The 16376-nt window shown below is 51.2% G+C and overlaps 1 protein-coding gene across 5 annotated transcripts in view; it reads left to right on the forward strand.

The window, feature by feature from the left end:
- Window positions 1–16376, forward strand: part of SYNJ2 (synaptojanin 2) — a 108647-nt gene that overhangs the window by 32266 nt on the left and 60005 nt on the right. For 4 of the 5 annotated variants that reach the window (XM_024997111.2, XM_024997112.2, XM_024997113.2 and 1 more), the window contains exon 2: window positions 8469–8555. In XM_024997111.2, coding sequence (XP_024852879.1) covers window positions 8469–8555 — 87 coding nt within the window. Of the gene's footprint in view, window positions 1–8468; window positions 8556–8585; window positions 10051–16376 lie in introns of those variants that run through there. The other variant, XM_010808721.4, reaches the window with a different exon arrangement.

The following is a 16376-nucleotide window of genomic DNA, read 5'->3' on the forward strand; positions in this document are numbered from 1 at the left end:
AGATTGAGGGCAGGAGAAGGGGGCAGTTGAGGATGAGATGGTTAGGTGGCATCACCAATTCAATGGGCATGAGTTTGAGCAAACTCTGGGAGATAGTGAAGGTCAGGGAAGCCTGGCATGCTGCAGTCCACGGGGTTGCAAAGAGTCAAACATGGCTGAGTGACTGAGCAACACAGGGTGAGTGCCGGCTTTTTCTAGTTGCGGCATGTGGGGCCTACCCTCTAGCTGCAGCACAGGCTTTCACTGCGGTGGCTTCTTCTGTTGCAGAGTATGGGCTTGGGCAGCGCGAGCTTCAGTAGTGCATGGGTTTTGTTGCCCCACAGCATGTGAGATCTTCCCGGAGTAGGGGTCAAACCAGTGTCCCCTGCATTTCAAGACATATTCTTAACCACTGGACCATCAGGGAAGCCCAGGTATCACATTTTAGGTTGCCGATATGAGTGCTATCGTACATATGGCATTCGTCTTTCTCTTTCTGACTTACTTCACTTTGTATGATAATCTAGATCCATCTGTGTTGCTGAAAATGGCATTGTTTCCTTCTTATTTATGGCTGAGTAGTATTCTATTTGTGTATGTGTGTATGTATGTGTATCAGGTAAAGCCATCATTCTTTACCTGATGGCTCAGTGGTAAAGAATCCTCCTGCCAAAGCAGGAGACGCAGGTTTGATCCCTGAGTCAGGAAGATCCCCTGGAGAAGGGAATGGCAACCCAGTCTGGTATTCTTGCTTGGAAAATTCTATGGACAGAGGAGCCTGGCGGGCTACATACAGTCCATGGAGTCACAAGAGTCAAACATAACTTAGCGACCGAAGAAATGAATGATGAACGAATATATATTTTCATTTATCCAGAATGTTTATCCATTCATCTCTTGCTGGACATTAGGCTGTTTCCACATCTTGGCTATTGTGAACAATGCAGCTGTGACACAGGAGTGCATGTATCTTTTTGAATTACAGTTCTGTCTGGATATATGCCCAGGAGTGAGACTGCTGGATTCTATGGCAACTCTCTTTTTAGCTTTTTAAGGAACCTCCATTCTGTTCTCCATAGTGGCTGCACCAACTTACATTCCCACCAGCAGGACAGGAGGTGAACCTGCCTCCTTTTCCAATGCCTTCCCCACCCCCTTACCCCGCTTCGCTCCGCATCCCTCCCCCTCCACCCCTGCCCCTCACTTGCGGGCCCTACTCCCCTGGGGAACCGCTGAGCAGGTCCTCCTGTCCTCGCCTGGACCTGCCTCCATGTGGCGGGACGTCTCTGGAGCGGACCCACCGTCACGCTGGCAGTGGACCCCTCTTTGGGGTCCCCAGGCCCAAGCGGGGCCTCCAGGTAAGTTCCTGTGTCGGCTCACCCTCCCGCCTCCCCCGAAGGCCCTTCTCGCTGAAGCTCCTTCCAGCCTCCACCTCCGCCTCCGAGGGGCTTTGAGCAGACGCCTTGCTTCTCAATTCACAGAGAAAGCCGGAGGCACCAGGAGAGCGTTTCCACCTGCGGCCTGCGCCCCGGCAGCCCCACCGCCCCTGAAGCCCCACCGCCTCTGCCCCAGTCCTTCCGCTCTCTTGTCGCCTTGGACGGACTCTTTGTTCATGTGGCCCCCCACTCACGAGTCAGGGTCATGACCGCGTCCGGGCGCTCTCAGTGGGCCCTTTCTCTCCCCTCCAGCAGCCTTTACCTCCCGTGGATCAGTTCTGCCAGCGTGCAAACTCGTGTTAACTCCTCTTCTTAGGGAAACCTTTAGACCCCACTTTCTGCTCCCAGCCCCCCATTTCTACACACACACACGTGCACACACACACAGATGAATTCCTCAAGGAACTGCTCCTACTCCCAGCCTCTATTTTTGCCTCGTCCTCCCCATTCAGGATTCTGCCCCTCATCTTTACGGAAGCTGCTTTTCCCCTGGCTCACCTCTGTGTGTAACTCGAAGGATGAGCGCTCAGTCCTGCTGGGATGGGACTCGGCAGCGTGGGACCTCCTCGCTGACCGTCTCGCCTCCTTGACACACTCTCCCCTGGCTCCTGACACCAAGCACTGCACCTTTTCCTTGTATCTTTCTGGCTTCTCCTCTGTCTCCCAGACCTTTAAGCGCCCTGTCCCCCTCCACGCCCTCTGAAGGCGATCTCCCTGAGTCTGTGATTTTAAGAAGCTTCTGTTGGCCAGGGGTGTCCAGTTTGTATCTTCAGCCGATATGCCTGTGTGACTGCAGCTGGCACAACTGCATCCTCAAAGTCTTTACCGGGGCCGGTCTGACTCCATGACAGATGGCCGATCAGTCTCCATGGACGCCAGGGGTGATGGTCACACCATCCTGTCGGCTGTTCAGCATTATCCTTGAAACCTGTCCTTCGCTCATGTCCCACGTCCGGTCCGTCCATAAAGCCTTTTGCATTTGCCTTTGACGTATATGCAGGTATTTGATGACGTTAAGGAATTATGGTTACATTTTTAAAGATATGATCATGGTATTGTGGTGTATTTTTAAAAGGAAGCCTCATCTGTTAGAGATTCTTACTGAAATATTTATAGATAGAACAATATGAAGTCTGGAATTGGAATATAATCTTGGACAGTGGTTCTCAAGTGGAAGACTCATGAAAACAGATTTCTGGGTCTCAAGGCCAGAGTTTCTGATTTAGTGGGGTTAGGATGGTTTTTTTTTTTGTTTTTAAACTCCTGACACTGATTGTTGCTTATTGTCTGAGCCCACACAATGAGACTGATGTGAGGTGTCTGAGATGGGATGTGATAGCTTACGGTGAATAATGTCAGATTCATGATCTCTGAAGAAGGTTTAGCTTTGGGACCAGGGACCAGGCTTGATCACTCAAGAGCTTTTGTGTAGCAGAGTTGTATTAAAGTGGAAAGGGGACAGAGAAAGCTTCTGACACAGACATCAGAAGGGGGATGGAGAGTGCCCCCCTTGCTAGTTTTAGCAAGCTGCTTTGTGTCTGTTAGAAAGCTATTAATCAGATAAGAGAGACACGTCAAGGCTGAGGGAGTTTCACCAGGCCCCTCTCCCACAATATGCATTTTAGAGATAGGATGGCTGGAGGTCTGTCATCCCCCAGCCATAAAACAATTGATATGAATACTGGTTTGTTGAGCTATTATCAGCGCAAGGTTTGAGAAAAGAAAAAAAGTTAGTCTTAGGTGGAACCATTTTGAAGAAAGGCAAGTTCCCAAGCAAATACATAGTTTCATTAACATAATTTAAGAAAAACATTTCCATAAGAAAAACGCATTGGGTAGCTCAAGGTTTGAGAAATGTGAAATTCAGGTGGAACCAGGTGTCGTCATAGCAACACAGAACTTTGAGAGACACTTGCAGCCTGTTTTCTCCGTTTGGAGACCCCTGGCCTTCCTGCCTGTTACCCTCTCAGATGGGAGATACGAATGAAGTAAGCTTGAGTGTGAATAGATACCAGTCAGAGCTGGTGGGCACATAAAGTTATTACACTACTCTGCTTTTCTTTGGAAGTTTCAATAATAATAAAGTGAGTGCGTGTGTGTGGTATGTGCGTGTTCCCAGCACCTCCAGCCGCCCCCCCACCCCACCCCACTCCAAGCATCCTCTCTGCAGGATCATTGTAGCGCCTCCTAACTGGTCTCCTTGCCTTCCTCTTGCCCCTCCTGGATTTGTTTTCAACCGAGCAGCCATAGTGATCCCCCAAACCCCTCAGTGCCTCCCTCTGGCTCAGCACGAAAGCCCAAGTCTTGGTATGACCAAGACAGTGCTTCTCAGCGTGTCCCTGGCTCCATCCCCTCTGTCAGACTCGCTGACCTCACTGATCCTGCATATTCCAGGAATGCTGCAGCCCCAGGACCTTTGCACATGCTCTTCTGGGCCCACAGTGCTCCCCGGCCCTCCACTCAGCCATCTCCCTCTTTTCCTTCATCTGCTTTCACAGATTGCCCCTGCAGTGAGACCTTGCCAAACTGCACCATGTGAGAGTCCTCATTCCCCCGCTTCCTACCCCTCTTCCTTGTTCGCTTTTTCTTCTTGGCTCACGTCGCTGTCTGCATTGTGCGGCTGATCGCGTCTGTCCCCCTTGGCAGGAAGCTTGTGTGGTTCCTGGCCCCGAGTAGGCGCTGCCACTCCACTACCTTTGTGACAGCCTTGTCGGGGCCGCTGCTCCTGCCTCCTACCCTCAGTGGGTTGGCTTCCACTGTCTTCACTCATCCATTCATGACACATGTCCCTTCTTTGCCAAGGCCCCGCGCCTGCCTCGGCTGCCCCTGGGGTAGATGGGTTTGGGTCTGTTCAGGTCCCTGCTGGGTCCCTGTGCTTAGCCGGCCCTCAGATACACACTCACTGGAACGAATGGCTGAATCCCAGGGCAAGAGGTGGATGAGGACAAAGGGGAGGACTTCCTAGAAAGTTGTAGCCGATGGTCGGGGTTCGAGGGGCGGTGAGTATGGGGAAGCAAAAACATTCTCACATGGACTAACCCTCCGGAAATGCAACAAACAAAAGCATGGAAGACGGGAAAATTCTATTTTTGAGACATTAAGTAAGGAAGGACAGAAGTTGCCAATGGGCAGACCAAATACAGTCTGCAGAGGTGTGTGCAGCCCACACAGAGCTTAAAATAAACCTGGGTTGGTTGCCAAGACTGAGAAATCAGAAGTGCCCTATTTCTCTCAAAAAACTGGAAACTCGCTGGTACCCAGGCTGGTCTGACCTCCTGGGGGCAGTGGGCAGAAACGGACCATGTGTCCCCATTAGAAGGTGCGTATATCCTTGGGTCACCTTCCTGCAGCTTCGTTCCTTCATTACCTGCCTGAGGCTTTTGGTTTGTGAACTCCCTTTTAAGAGCAAAATGGATTTTTTCTTCCTTTGACACAAAGTGAGGAAATACGGTTATCTGGGGCAAGCGGTGGTGTCGGGTGGTTTTGCAACAGGTTGCCTGGGAGGCCAGGCCTCTGGGGGTCCTGGGGGCGCAGTGAGGAGGCCCTGTCTCCCAGGCTGGGACGTGTCCCGCTTACACATCACAGGGGTGGGAAGGAGCCTTGGAGGGGAAGGCCTGGAGAAAAGGAGGGATGCTTTGCAGAGAGTCTGGACTTTTAACAGGGCTGGCTCATGGAAGGAAAAGGTTACTGAATCTTATGGGTTCAGCTGTGTTCCCCAAAAGATACATGCAAGTCCTAACTTCCAATACTTCAGAATGGGACCATGTTTGGACATAGGGTCCTTTGTGTAATTAGGTTGAGATGCGGTCATCCTGGAGTAGGGTGGGCCCCCAATCTGATGCGATGGGTGTCCTTGCAAGAGGAGAGAGACCCAGAGCCACACAGGGAAAAGATGGCCACGTGATGAAAGAGGCAGGGGTTGGAGGGACACAGCTGCAGGCCAAAGAAGGTCCAGGTTGATGGCCACCACCAGCCAGGACGAGGAGGGGAGGACCCTCCCTGGAGCCTTCAGAGGGTGGTGGCCGGCTGACACCTTCCTTCCAGACTTCCCGCCTCCAGACTCAAGAGCTGAGAAAGTTTTGATGTTTTAAGCCTCCCAGTTTGTTTACAGTTGGTCTGTTTGCGATGGAGGAAAAGCATCTTCTCCCAAGCCTGGCACATGTAGCCAGGTTGTGGCCGTCCGTGAGGTGCCTTGTGTGAAAGCCAGGGATGATGCTGCTGATTCAATATTAAGGAGTTGATCATTTACAGGATTCGAATGGGACAAGGTGGCCTGTTGGTGCTGTGCTTGTTTGTTTTTAAAATAAGATGAGAAGCCTTTTAAAAATTTGTGTTGTTTAATTTTCCCAGCGCAGGGGGACCGGCTGTGTGTGCTTGTCTTCTGTGACCAGTGGGGCGGGGGGTCGGGTCTGTTTCCACAGCTTCTCCTGCTGTCCCGTTCCCACCTCTGAAGTGTGGATCTGACCAGGCTCCTTTGGCTGGCAGTTTCCCAGGGTTTTGTTTGTTTGGTCAGGACTGTTTGTAGAGGGACATAAAGGCACAAAGACTTCCTCGTTTTAGGGTCAACAGGGTGAGACCCAGATGATACTCTGGCTTCAGGGTTCTGTACTAAGGCTTTGTAAAGCTTTGCGGGTTGAAATACGATTTTTGTGTGTGAGTCAGAATTATGCTCTTGCATTGATCAACGTGTCCACTGCAGTGAGGACTGGAAGCTGCCTGTTTACCTCTCTCTCTTTAGACCAGGAGACACCACGTGTGGCCCTGAACAGGCCTGCAGGGGGCAATTCGCTTCCTCCTGCAGGGATGGGATTTCACAGGCTTCACCTGCCCTAGAGTAGGGGGCAGGCCACTTCCAGGAGGGCTCCGTAGGCACGTGGCACCAGGCTTGTCCCTGAACGGCGGACTTGTCATCACCTGGATGGAGGAGGCCTTCATCTCTTCGGGGAGCAGACCAGGGTGGGCAGGAAGGCTGCCTTGTCCTCCTCATTGTCATCATTGTGGGGGCAAAGACCCGCGGGCTCCAGAAAGTGGGTCATGCCCATCTGTGGGCCCCTCAGTGCCCCCATCCTGATGCCCACTTCCTGTGACAGTTCCCACGTGTGGCAGAAGGGGCCTTGCACTTGTGATTAAGCTAAGGGCCTTGGCATAGGAGATTGTTGGGGATGATCCAGGGGACCCGTGTACTCACAATGGTCCTTAACAGATGGAAGAAGGAGGCGGGAGAGGGAGAGAGGATGAGATGTGAAGATGGAAGCAGGGATTGGAGGGATGCGATTGCTAGTTTTGAAGGGATAGGATGTGGACACGAGGGAGGGTGCAGTGAATTGGGAGGTTGGGACTGACTTATATACACTTGTTTAGTGGCTGCTTTGCAACCCCATGGACTGTAGCCTGCCAGGCTCCTCTGTCCATGGGATTCTCCAGACAAGAATACTGGAGTAGGTAGCCATTCCCTTCTCCAGTGGATCTTCCCAACCCAGGTATTGAACCCAAGTCTCCTGCATTGGCAGGTGGATTCTTCGCTGCTGAGCCACCAGGGAAGCCCCGGCTTTGGGTAATTACCTTTAGATTACTCTGCTCCCTCCTCCCCCAGCAAAAAACCCTAATTAGAAAAAGTCATGTGAATTTTGGAGGAAAATGTCATTTATTAAACTGGTTCTTAACCTTAGAGCTCCTTGAAGATTCTGATGAAAATTACAATCCCAGTCTCATAAAAATATACATCAAAAATTTTGCATACAATTTTAGAGATTATAGGGCTTTCCTGGTAGCTCAGTTGGTAAAGAATCCGCCTACAACGCGGGAGACCTGGGTTTGATTCCTGGGTTGGGAAGATCCGCTGGAGAAGGGATAGGCTACCCACTCCAGTATTCTGGCCTGGAGAATTCCATGGACTGTATACAATCCATGGGGTCACAAAGAGTCAGATACGACTGAGTGACTTTCACTTTCACTTTTTAGAGATACAGAGCCCCCCAAAACCTATCTGTGAAGCTGTGGTGTCTGCCAGGCTTTTTCCTCTGTCTCCCCAGATGGAGAGCCCTTGTATTAGATGAATTCAGTTGAGGCTGAGTTTTTGCTTCCATAGGAAGTCGCCCTAATGGTATTTGCTGCTGCTGCTGCTAAGTCGCTTCAGTCGTGTCCGACTCTGCGCGACCCCATAGACGGCAGCCCACCAGGCTCCACCGTCCCTGGGATTTTCCAGGCAAGAACACTGGAGTGGGTTGCCATTTTCCTTCGCCAATGCATGAAAGTGAAAAGTGAGAGTTTGCGGGGTCCTTATTTAAGGATTCATCCGTGTTTGTGTTTTGTTCTATGCATTTAGAAATGTTCTTCTGAGAAAAGGGCACAAAGGCCTGGCCCCTGTAAGAGCCAGTGGCACCTCCAGTGGTGTCTGTGGTATTACTGTCAAGGTTAAGGGCTCCTTCCTTTTCCTGGTCTTTCCCTCTGCCAGGTTTTCTTCTTCTGCTTCTCATAGGCTGGGTGTAGTCCTGGGTGTTTCTAGTAACTCTGAAGACCCCGGGGACCTCTGCTTATCAGCCTGCCTTGGGATTCACTGGCCCCGGACGTGGAGCACCAGGCTCACCCAGGCCTCCTGCTCGGCCCTTGTGTGTTAGCAGGTCCCCAGGGGGCGGTTGGGCACTTGCACGACGCGGCCTCTGGTGGACAATACCTAGGAAGGAAGGTCCTCCCCATCGGGGAGCGATGACTCAGTGCTGTTTCTGAGCATGTGGGCTGCAGTACCGAGGGATGGGGCCGGCCTGAGACACCTGCTCCCGCCTCAAACCCAGCACCTCCACCGGCCGGGGACTCCCCTCCGCCTCTGCAGCCCTCCCTGGGACGCTGCCGGAGCTTTCAGACAGCAGGTGGGAAGGTCTCAGTCCCTGGAGCTCAGCGATCTTCCGATCCACAAGCCTCCACACAGATGACTTGGGGCCGAGCTACTGACTCTGCGTTTTCTTTGCCGAGTGGGTGGGAGCCGCATCCGAAGCTGCAGTGAATGAACTCCACCAGGAGGTTTGGCTGATGCTCTGTGCTGTGTTTCTCCCGCAGCCCCGGAAGAAAAGGAGGTCATTAAAGGCCAGTATGGGAAGCTCATCGATGCTTACGGCTGCCTGGGGGAGCTCAGGGTGAAGTCCGGTGAGTACCCGCGTGGAGGGCGGCAGCTGTCACACGCTCGGGGCTATAGACTTCTAGTGTCGGGCAGAGCTTCTCTTATGTGAGTTTGGAGAGGCTGTGGGATTTAGTCGTTTTATTTCAGCTGCTACCCTCTTTTAAAATGTTTCTTTATTTCCCTGAGCTGGCTCCTCCAGGCTAGGGCAGAGGTCGAGGTGAGAGCAGCCTGGTCCTCCCCTGTTGGCACTCCTTCCCACCCTGGGCACAGAGTGGGCACAGACCTTCTCTGGGTGCCTGCCAGGATCTCAGGTCTTCCAGCCTGGTCTGGGAGGGCAGGGGCGTCTCCCCAGGGGCTGGTGTGTTGTTTTACAGGGGATCTGTATTCTAGAAGGGGGTGGAGGTCAGAGGTCAGAAGCCCCTGGACCTGCTGAGTGTGTCTTGACGGAGTGGAACTGGGATGGGGCATCATTGGCAAGGAGAGAAAAGCCACCAGCGCCTGACCACTGGGCACTGAGGGTGGGTGTGAGCAAGAGCAAGGAAAAGAGTTCCAGAACTGGGCCACATGATCCGACTGGAAAGGGCAGAGGACTCACAGGAACTCGCGGGCATCCTTGCTCGGTGTAAGACGCGAGGGGCTGAACCGTCGACCCGGCTGCCGCTGGGGAGTCACAGTCTCCCTGTGAGGCCGCTCGGTCACCTCTGCACTCCTGGGCCTCGCAGGAGCCCTGATGCGATGCCGGGGCTCAGCAGCCCCCTCCTTCCTCCCCTCTCTGCCGTCTGATTTACACTGTCCCTGCCCAGTGTCTCTGGTGACTTATGGGGCCAAGACCAGATCAGGCTGTGAGCTGCTCAAACGCAGGCTCTTCCCAAGCCTACATCCACACAGCAGCTGCTTTCATCTCCACATCCACACAGCAGCTGTGTTCCCTGGTCTAAGGATTTTCACAGCAGACAGAATAGCACAGTTGTTTGCCATTACTTTTCTGGCTCTTCTTTCTTTAGTCGGGTGGTTTTTTTTTCTCCTCTGAACTATGATGGTGATCATCTCCAAACAGTGTTTAGGAAAAACACTCAGTACCCACATGACAAAATGCATGTATTAAATGTCTGTTTTGTGCCAGTGGCTAAGTGTACATTCGCTTCTTTAATCCTAAAAACAAGCCAACATGATACCGTGTCTTTATTCTCCTTTTATTCTCCTTTTCAGTAAAGGAAACAGACTCAGAGGGTAAAAATAACTTGCCTAAGAAGCTCAGCTAGAATTCAAACCTGGATCTAGCGGCCTCTAAACACTTACTTTTTTTCCATGAAGATGTGCTGCCTGCCAAGGGTTTCTGTAGGTTTTTTTTCCCCTTGCCATGATTTTTTTTTTTTTTCCCGAGGTTATAAAAAATTGCTGCGGCCTTTCCTCAATCACGAGGATGTGAAGATGACAGCTGACCTTATGTGGTGCTTACTCTGTGCTGGGCCCAGTTTTAAGTGTTTTAATTTATTAACTCAGCTCTCCCAACAACTTGAGGTAGGAACTGGAACTGTTAGAAAGCTTAAGAGTTGTAATTCCTCTATTCCATGACACATTTTTTTATATTATAACATCTGGGTGTTTCAGATATGTTACAGTTGTTGGCATTTTACAATTATGATTGGCAATATTTTTCTTGTGCGTAAATTAATGGTTCATTTCGCATCGGTGACTTGCCGAAAGTGGGGCAGTCCTTAAGAGGCAAGTGGGTTTTTTAAAAATTTAAATGTACTTATTTTTAATTGGAGGATAATTGCTTTGCAATGTTGTGTTGGTTTCTGCCATACAGCAACGTGAATCAGCCACGGGTATACATATGCCCCCTCCCTCTTGAACCTGTGAAAGTGAAAGTCGTTCAGTCGTGTCCAACCCTTTGCGACCCCGTGGACTTTACAGTCCATGGAATTCTCCAGGCCAGAATACTGGAGTGGGTAGCCTTTCCCTTCTCCAGGAGATCTTCCCAACCCAGGGATTGAACCCAGGTCTCCTACATTGCAGGCAGATTCTTTACCAGCTGAGCCACAAGGGAAGCCCCTTGAACCTGTGACTAGGTTTTAAACTGCTTTTTTTATGGCATCAGGGGCTGCCTTCACCAACTAGGCTGTTCTGTCCTGAAAGGGGCAGGAAGGCTAAGGTTCCAAGACCAGGGAAGTGGTACCTTGCCTGTATCCCAGGGGAAAGCTTGTCTTCCTGGGCTGAGGCTGGAAATCAGCTCTAGGAAACCGGTCCTGACTGGGAAGACTGGCAGCCCCCACAGACAGTGTCCGAGTGAGCCAGGGTGTCTGTGGGTGCCCGGCTACGGGAGGCTCATTCCAGGGCAGGGAGTGGAGAGAGGTGACCAGCTCCCAGTGCTGCCCCAGACAAAGCCCTCCTCCCTGCCTGTGGCCCTTCACCCACCTGCTCCTCCCCCCGAGGGGGGAGCGAGTACAGCCCCTGGTCCCCAGCCATGTCTGATGTCCTCTGAACACCCCCAGCCCTGCCTGCCTGTGTCACCCTGCCCCACCCTCCAGGGGGGCCTGTGAAGGCTCCCTGAGTGTAGTGAGAGTGTTTCTGACTTGGAACATCAGGATTATCTGGCCTTTCTGAACACATTTCTGAAAGTGCCCAGGATATCTGAAGGATGCGGGCTTCCCTGGTGGCTCAGTGGTAAAGAACCCGCCTGTCAATGCAGGAGACTCGGGTTCCATCCCTGGGTCGGGAAGATGTCCTGGAGGAGGACATGGCAACCCACTCCAGTAATCCTGCCTGGGGAATCCCATGGACAGAGGATCCTGGCGGGCTACAGTCCATGGGGTCACAAAACGAGTCGGTCAGACATGATTGAGCGACTGAACAAGAGTCTGAAGGATGGAAGGACTGGGCCTTGTCATTGAGTTTTTCCAGTTCTCTTCGGTTACACTGAGGAATGTTTGGCTTGAACTTGATTTTCTTTTCCGTCTGCAAGTCCCTATCCCAGAACTACGATGTGTTTTGTTTTCTTCCCCACCTGTTGAGGGTGCTGGCAGTACAGAGTGAAATTCCAGCTTTCACCTGCCACCAGGATGAACAGACCGAGTGGGAGGTGGGCCCCGTTTTGACTCTTTTAGACTGAAGGTCTCTGTACAGAGAGAGAGACTTCCGCTCAGGTTCTTAATTAACTTAGGGCAGTTGTTCAGTTTCAGTCTACCTAAGTGAACACAGCCTTTTATGTTAGAAATTAAGAAATGTTCACAAGTTTGTAGATTTCCATGGAGAGCTCAGAGTCCCTCCTTCCTCTCTGAAATGCTAGCAGGAAGGGGTTGGAGCCCCCACGATAAGCCCTGGAGTTGGGGCTTCCTATTGTTGTTCAGCCACTCAGTCATGTTCGACTCTTTGTGACCCCATGGACTGCAGCACACCAGGCTTCCCTGGTATTCACCATCTCCCAAGAGCTTGCTCAAGCTCATGTCCATTGAGTCAGTGATGCCATCCAACCATCTCATCCTCTGTCGCCCCTTTCTCCTCTTGCCTTCAATCTTTCCCAGCATCAGGGTCTTTTCCAATGAGTCGGTTCTTTGCATCAGATGGCCAAAGTATTGGAGCTTCAGCGTCAGTCCTTCCAATGAATATAGGAAGGTTCATATAGTCAAAGCTATGGTTTTTCCAGTAGTCATGTATGGATATGAGAGTCGGGTTTGCTGACCCATACACAATACAAGGCATAGAAAGTGAGAGTGTTGTTATAAAAAGAACTTATCCCAATGATTATAGGGATTTAACTCCCCTTTCCCCTAAGCTCTCAAGGCCTCCCTATTTCATAGCCTTGGGGGTTGAATACATTGAGGTCTCCATTGAACTGTGTTTCCTGGAGTTGGGCAGTGCACAGCCTGTAAAGCTGTACTTGGCAGTCCTGTAAGCCTTCCACCACACAGCCCTCCTCAAGTCTAATTTCAGCTTCTCGACAGACTGACCTTCTTAGTTCATTCAATATCTCGAGGGCTGTTTTCACACCTCTAAAAGCAGGAAAACTGCCTCATCTCTATCTTACATAGTTCTGAAGATTTTTATTAATACGTGAGAAAATGAACATGGACTGAACTTGGCTATTGAGTGGGTGCGAAGGGCTGTCCTGCAGGGTTTCCTCAGGGAGAACTAGGCGTGGGGCCCAGGCTGAGTGCCTTGGGTCTGTGACCCCTGGTGGTAGTCAGCCACGGCTGACTTCTTTGGGCAGTCACTACACGATGGACCGTCTCTGGAGGGGGACCTTTGACAGTCTTTAGGAGTCCTTTGAGATTCAGAAAATGCAGTATTCTCTAGCAAGTCTTGAAAGGAACCGGCCATCAGTCTTAATAATTTAACTCTTACACCCAGTGGTGGGCCGGTCATTATTTGGCGTCCGGCTCTCTGGTGGGGAATCCCTGACGGTTTGTGTTTGTCAGGTTCTGTCGTGTAAGTGTATCCACCGTGGGTGGTTTCAGGCCAGGATGGAATTGGGATGCGCTGTGCTCAGCCGGCTCCCGGAAGCTGGTGAAAGTAGCCAGCACACTGCTGCCTTCACGGTGCTCGTGTTCTCAGCAGGGATGAGACAGATACCTGGTGGGTCCAGGTATTCAGGATTCTGAGCTCGCTGGTAAGGGGCGGGGGACTCGGACTCCTCCAGCCACAGCTGCTGACTTCACAGGTGGGGAAGCATCGGCTCCCAGGTCCTCTGTTCATAGATCTGAGGGTATCCTGGACCCGAAGTCAAGAGGGAGGATGGTGTGTAGGCACCCACGGTTGAGATCCCTCATACCTGGCTGGGGAGAGAACTCTTAGGCTGAGCAAACAGAGAAATTCCAACGCAGAACATGCCTGGCACCATCTCTGAATGAACCATTGTGTGTGCTGGTGACTCATGGTGGCCCCGGCGCCCAACCTTCCCGGCCAGATGACGAGTGGCCGCGGCTGGATGAAACTCGGGACCTGTCCCTGCAGGGCTTGGAATTTCTCCCAGACAGCTCTGACTTGGAGCTGGGCTTTGAAGATGGCTCTCTTGAGGGAGAGGATTTCTAAATTGAGGTTTTGGAGGTTTTTACAAATTGTGATGAAATATACATAAGATAGGGCTTCCCAGGTTGCTCAGATGGTAAAGAATCTGCCTGCAATGCAGGAGACCCGGGTTCAATCTTCGGGCCAGGAAGATCCCCTGGAGAAGGGAATGGCAGCCCACTCCAGTGGGATTCTCTTGCTGGGAGAACCCCATGGACAGAGGAGCCTGCTGGGTTACAGCCCATGAGATTGCAAAAAGTTGGACATGACTGAGCACCTAACATATATAAGATAATAAAATTTACCATTTTTAACAACTACTTATTTATTTATCTATTTGGCTGCTCCTGGTCTTAGTTATGGCATGCGAGATCTTTGATCTTGGTTGTGGCTTGCAGGATCTTTGGTTGTGATCCTGCAATCAGATCCTGAGAGATCTGATTCCTTGACCAGGCCTCTTGCATTGAGAGCGTGGCATCTTAGCCACTGGACCACCAGTGAAAGTGAAAGTCACTCAGTCATGTCCAACTCTTTCCGACCCCGTGGACTATATACAGTCCATGGAATTTTACAGGCCAGAATAGTGGAACGGGTATCCAGCCGTTCCCTTCTCCAGGGGATCTTCCAACCCAGGGGTCGAACTCAGGTCTCCCACATTGCAGGCACGTTCTTTACCAGCTGAGCCACAAGGGAGGTCTCTCAAAGTTACCATTTTAACCATTTAAGCATTACAGGTCAGTGGCATGAAGGCCATTCACGTTCTTGAGCAGTTATCACCACCGTCCATCTCTGCTGCTGCTGCTAAGTCGCTTCAGTCATGTCCGACTCTGTGTGACCCCATAGACGGCAGCCCACCAGGCTCCCCCGTCCCTGGGATTCTCCAGGCAAGAACACTGGAGTGGGTTGCCATTTCCTTCTCCAATGTAGGAAAGTGAAAAGTGAAAGTGAAGCCGCTCAGTCATGTCCAACTCTTTGCGACCTTATGGATTGCAGCCCACCAGGCTCCTCCGTCCATGGGATTTTCCAGGCAAGAGTACTGGAGTGGGGTGCCATTGCCTTCTCTGACCGTCCATCTCTAGAACATTTTTTATCATCTCAAACTGAAACCCTATCCCAGTTAACCTGTATATATAATTTGCTCAGTCATGTCCCACTCTTTCGAGACCCCATGGACTGTAGCCCACCAGGCTCCTCTCTCCATGGAATTTTCCAGGCAAGAATACTGGAGCGGGGTTGCCATTTCCCACTCCAGGGGATCTTCCTGACCCAGGGATCGAACCCTGTATCTCCTGCATTGGCAGGTGGATTCTTTACTCCTTGAGCCACCTGGGAAGCACATATTTATACTGAGGTAGTTGCAATCCACTGCCCCACCCTGCTCACCCAGACTGCCTCTGTGTGGGTATGGCCCTCCTGGTTCTGGTGTAGATGTCTTTTTGGTCTGTGACCCATTTCTTGCCCTTGCCTACACCTCACCTGACTCTGGCCAGCATCCTCTGACCCAGGCATGGTCTTGCTGCTGCTGGAGCCCTGGAACCAGAGAGTTGGAGCTGAAAGGGATGGGAGCCCATCTGGTGCCCAGAGATGGCCTGAGGCCCCACAGGCCGCTGAAAGGCGTGTGGAGCCCTATCTTCTCAGGCCAAGGTGAGCCTGACTTTTGTCTTTGCCTTGTTTCAAGATCCTATCTGGTTTCAAGGCCCTGGACTCAGCCTTGGCTGATGACGTCTGAGATCCCCAGCCCCCAATCACTACCTACCCCTCACCCACGGCCCATTTCACTTCCGGGCTGTGAGAAAATTGATCCTGAGTTACTGAAAACACAGCTGGGATCCCATGCTCAAGGTGACCTCAGAGAGGATTTCTCCCTCGCCTGGGGCAGGCGAGTCTCGCCAGCCTGTTTTACCCCTGGAGACACCTTCTGTGTGGGCTCAGGGGCCGCTCTTAAACAGATGGGGGGACATGGTGTTGCCAGGACTGACTGACCCCTGCCAGGCTGAGGGGCCGTTTTCTTGGGGTCACGGAGACTGTGAGCATGGACGTGGTTAGATCTGAGGAAAACAACTTCCGCTCCTCAGCGCCTCCCGGTCATCAGTTTGCCTGAGAATGTCCTGGGATGTGGAGCTGGCTTCTCACCCTCCCTGTTCCACCCATAACCACCCTTCTGCTGTCTTATTTCGCACAGCATCTCAGCATGCTGTGTTGTTCCAGACGTAAATGCCTCTAGGTTGCCAAACAAAGGGACAAGTCAGAATATTGTCAGCGGTTGAGCAAGTCAGTCACCTCAATGACTAGGTGACAGATTTGTTGACAAGTCAGATGACAGTCAATTGTTTTCTTTCCACAAAATGGAAGAAGTAAGTGGGGTGTCAGCTGACAGCATTAACAGCGCTGTGTCAATAATTCATTGTGATTTCTTTTTTTCTTACCATGTAACTCAGAAGGACTTTGAAGAATTGAGTGACGTTTCTCTAATGAAGCCCTTTCTGTTCCCATCTGTTTATCAATGTGAACAAGGTTCCTCAGCGTTTACATCTATAAAAATGAAAAATAGAACCGGAATTGGAATCTAGTTTCATTCCACCAATAAATGCGTGTCCATGAACGAGAAATACCACTCGTCTCGTTAAGAGAAGCCTTTCCAGCAAATCTTTACTTTTTATGTTAAATGATCGTTTAACAAAAATGTTTTGTTTACACCATTTGACCAATCTCTACTGAAAATCATTGTAGGGATAACTCAAGCCCGAAGAAAAACTTTTTAAAGACTCAGAACTTTAGGATCAAAGTGCTGTACAGTATGATCGAGTGACGCACAGAATGTAACATTAGGATGAAAT

The sequence above is a fragment of the Bos taurus genome, chromosome 9 (assembly GCF_002263795.3).
Source record: "Bos taurus isolate L1 Dominette 01449 registration number 42190680 breed Hereford chromosome 9, ARS-UCD2.0, whole genome shotgun sequence".
NCBI lineage: Eukaryota > Metazoa > Chordata > Mammalia > Artiodactyla > Bovidae > Bos > Bos taurus.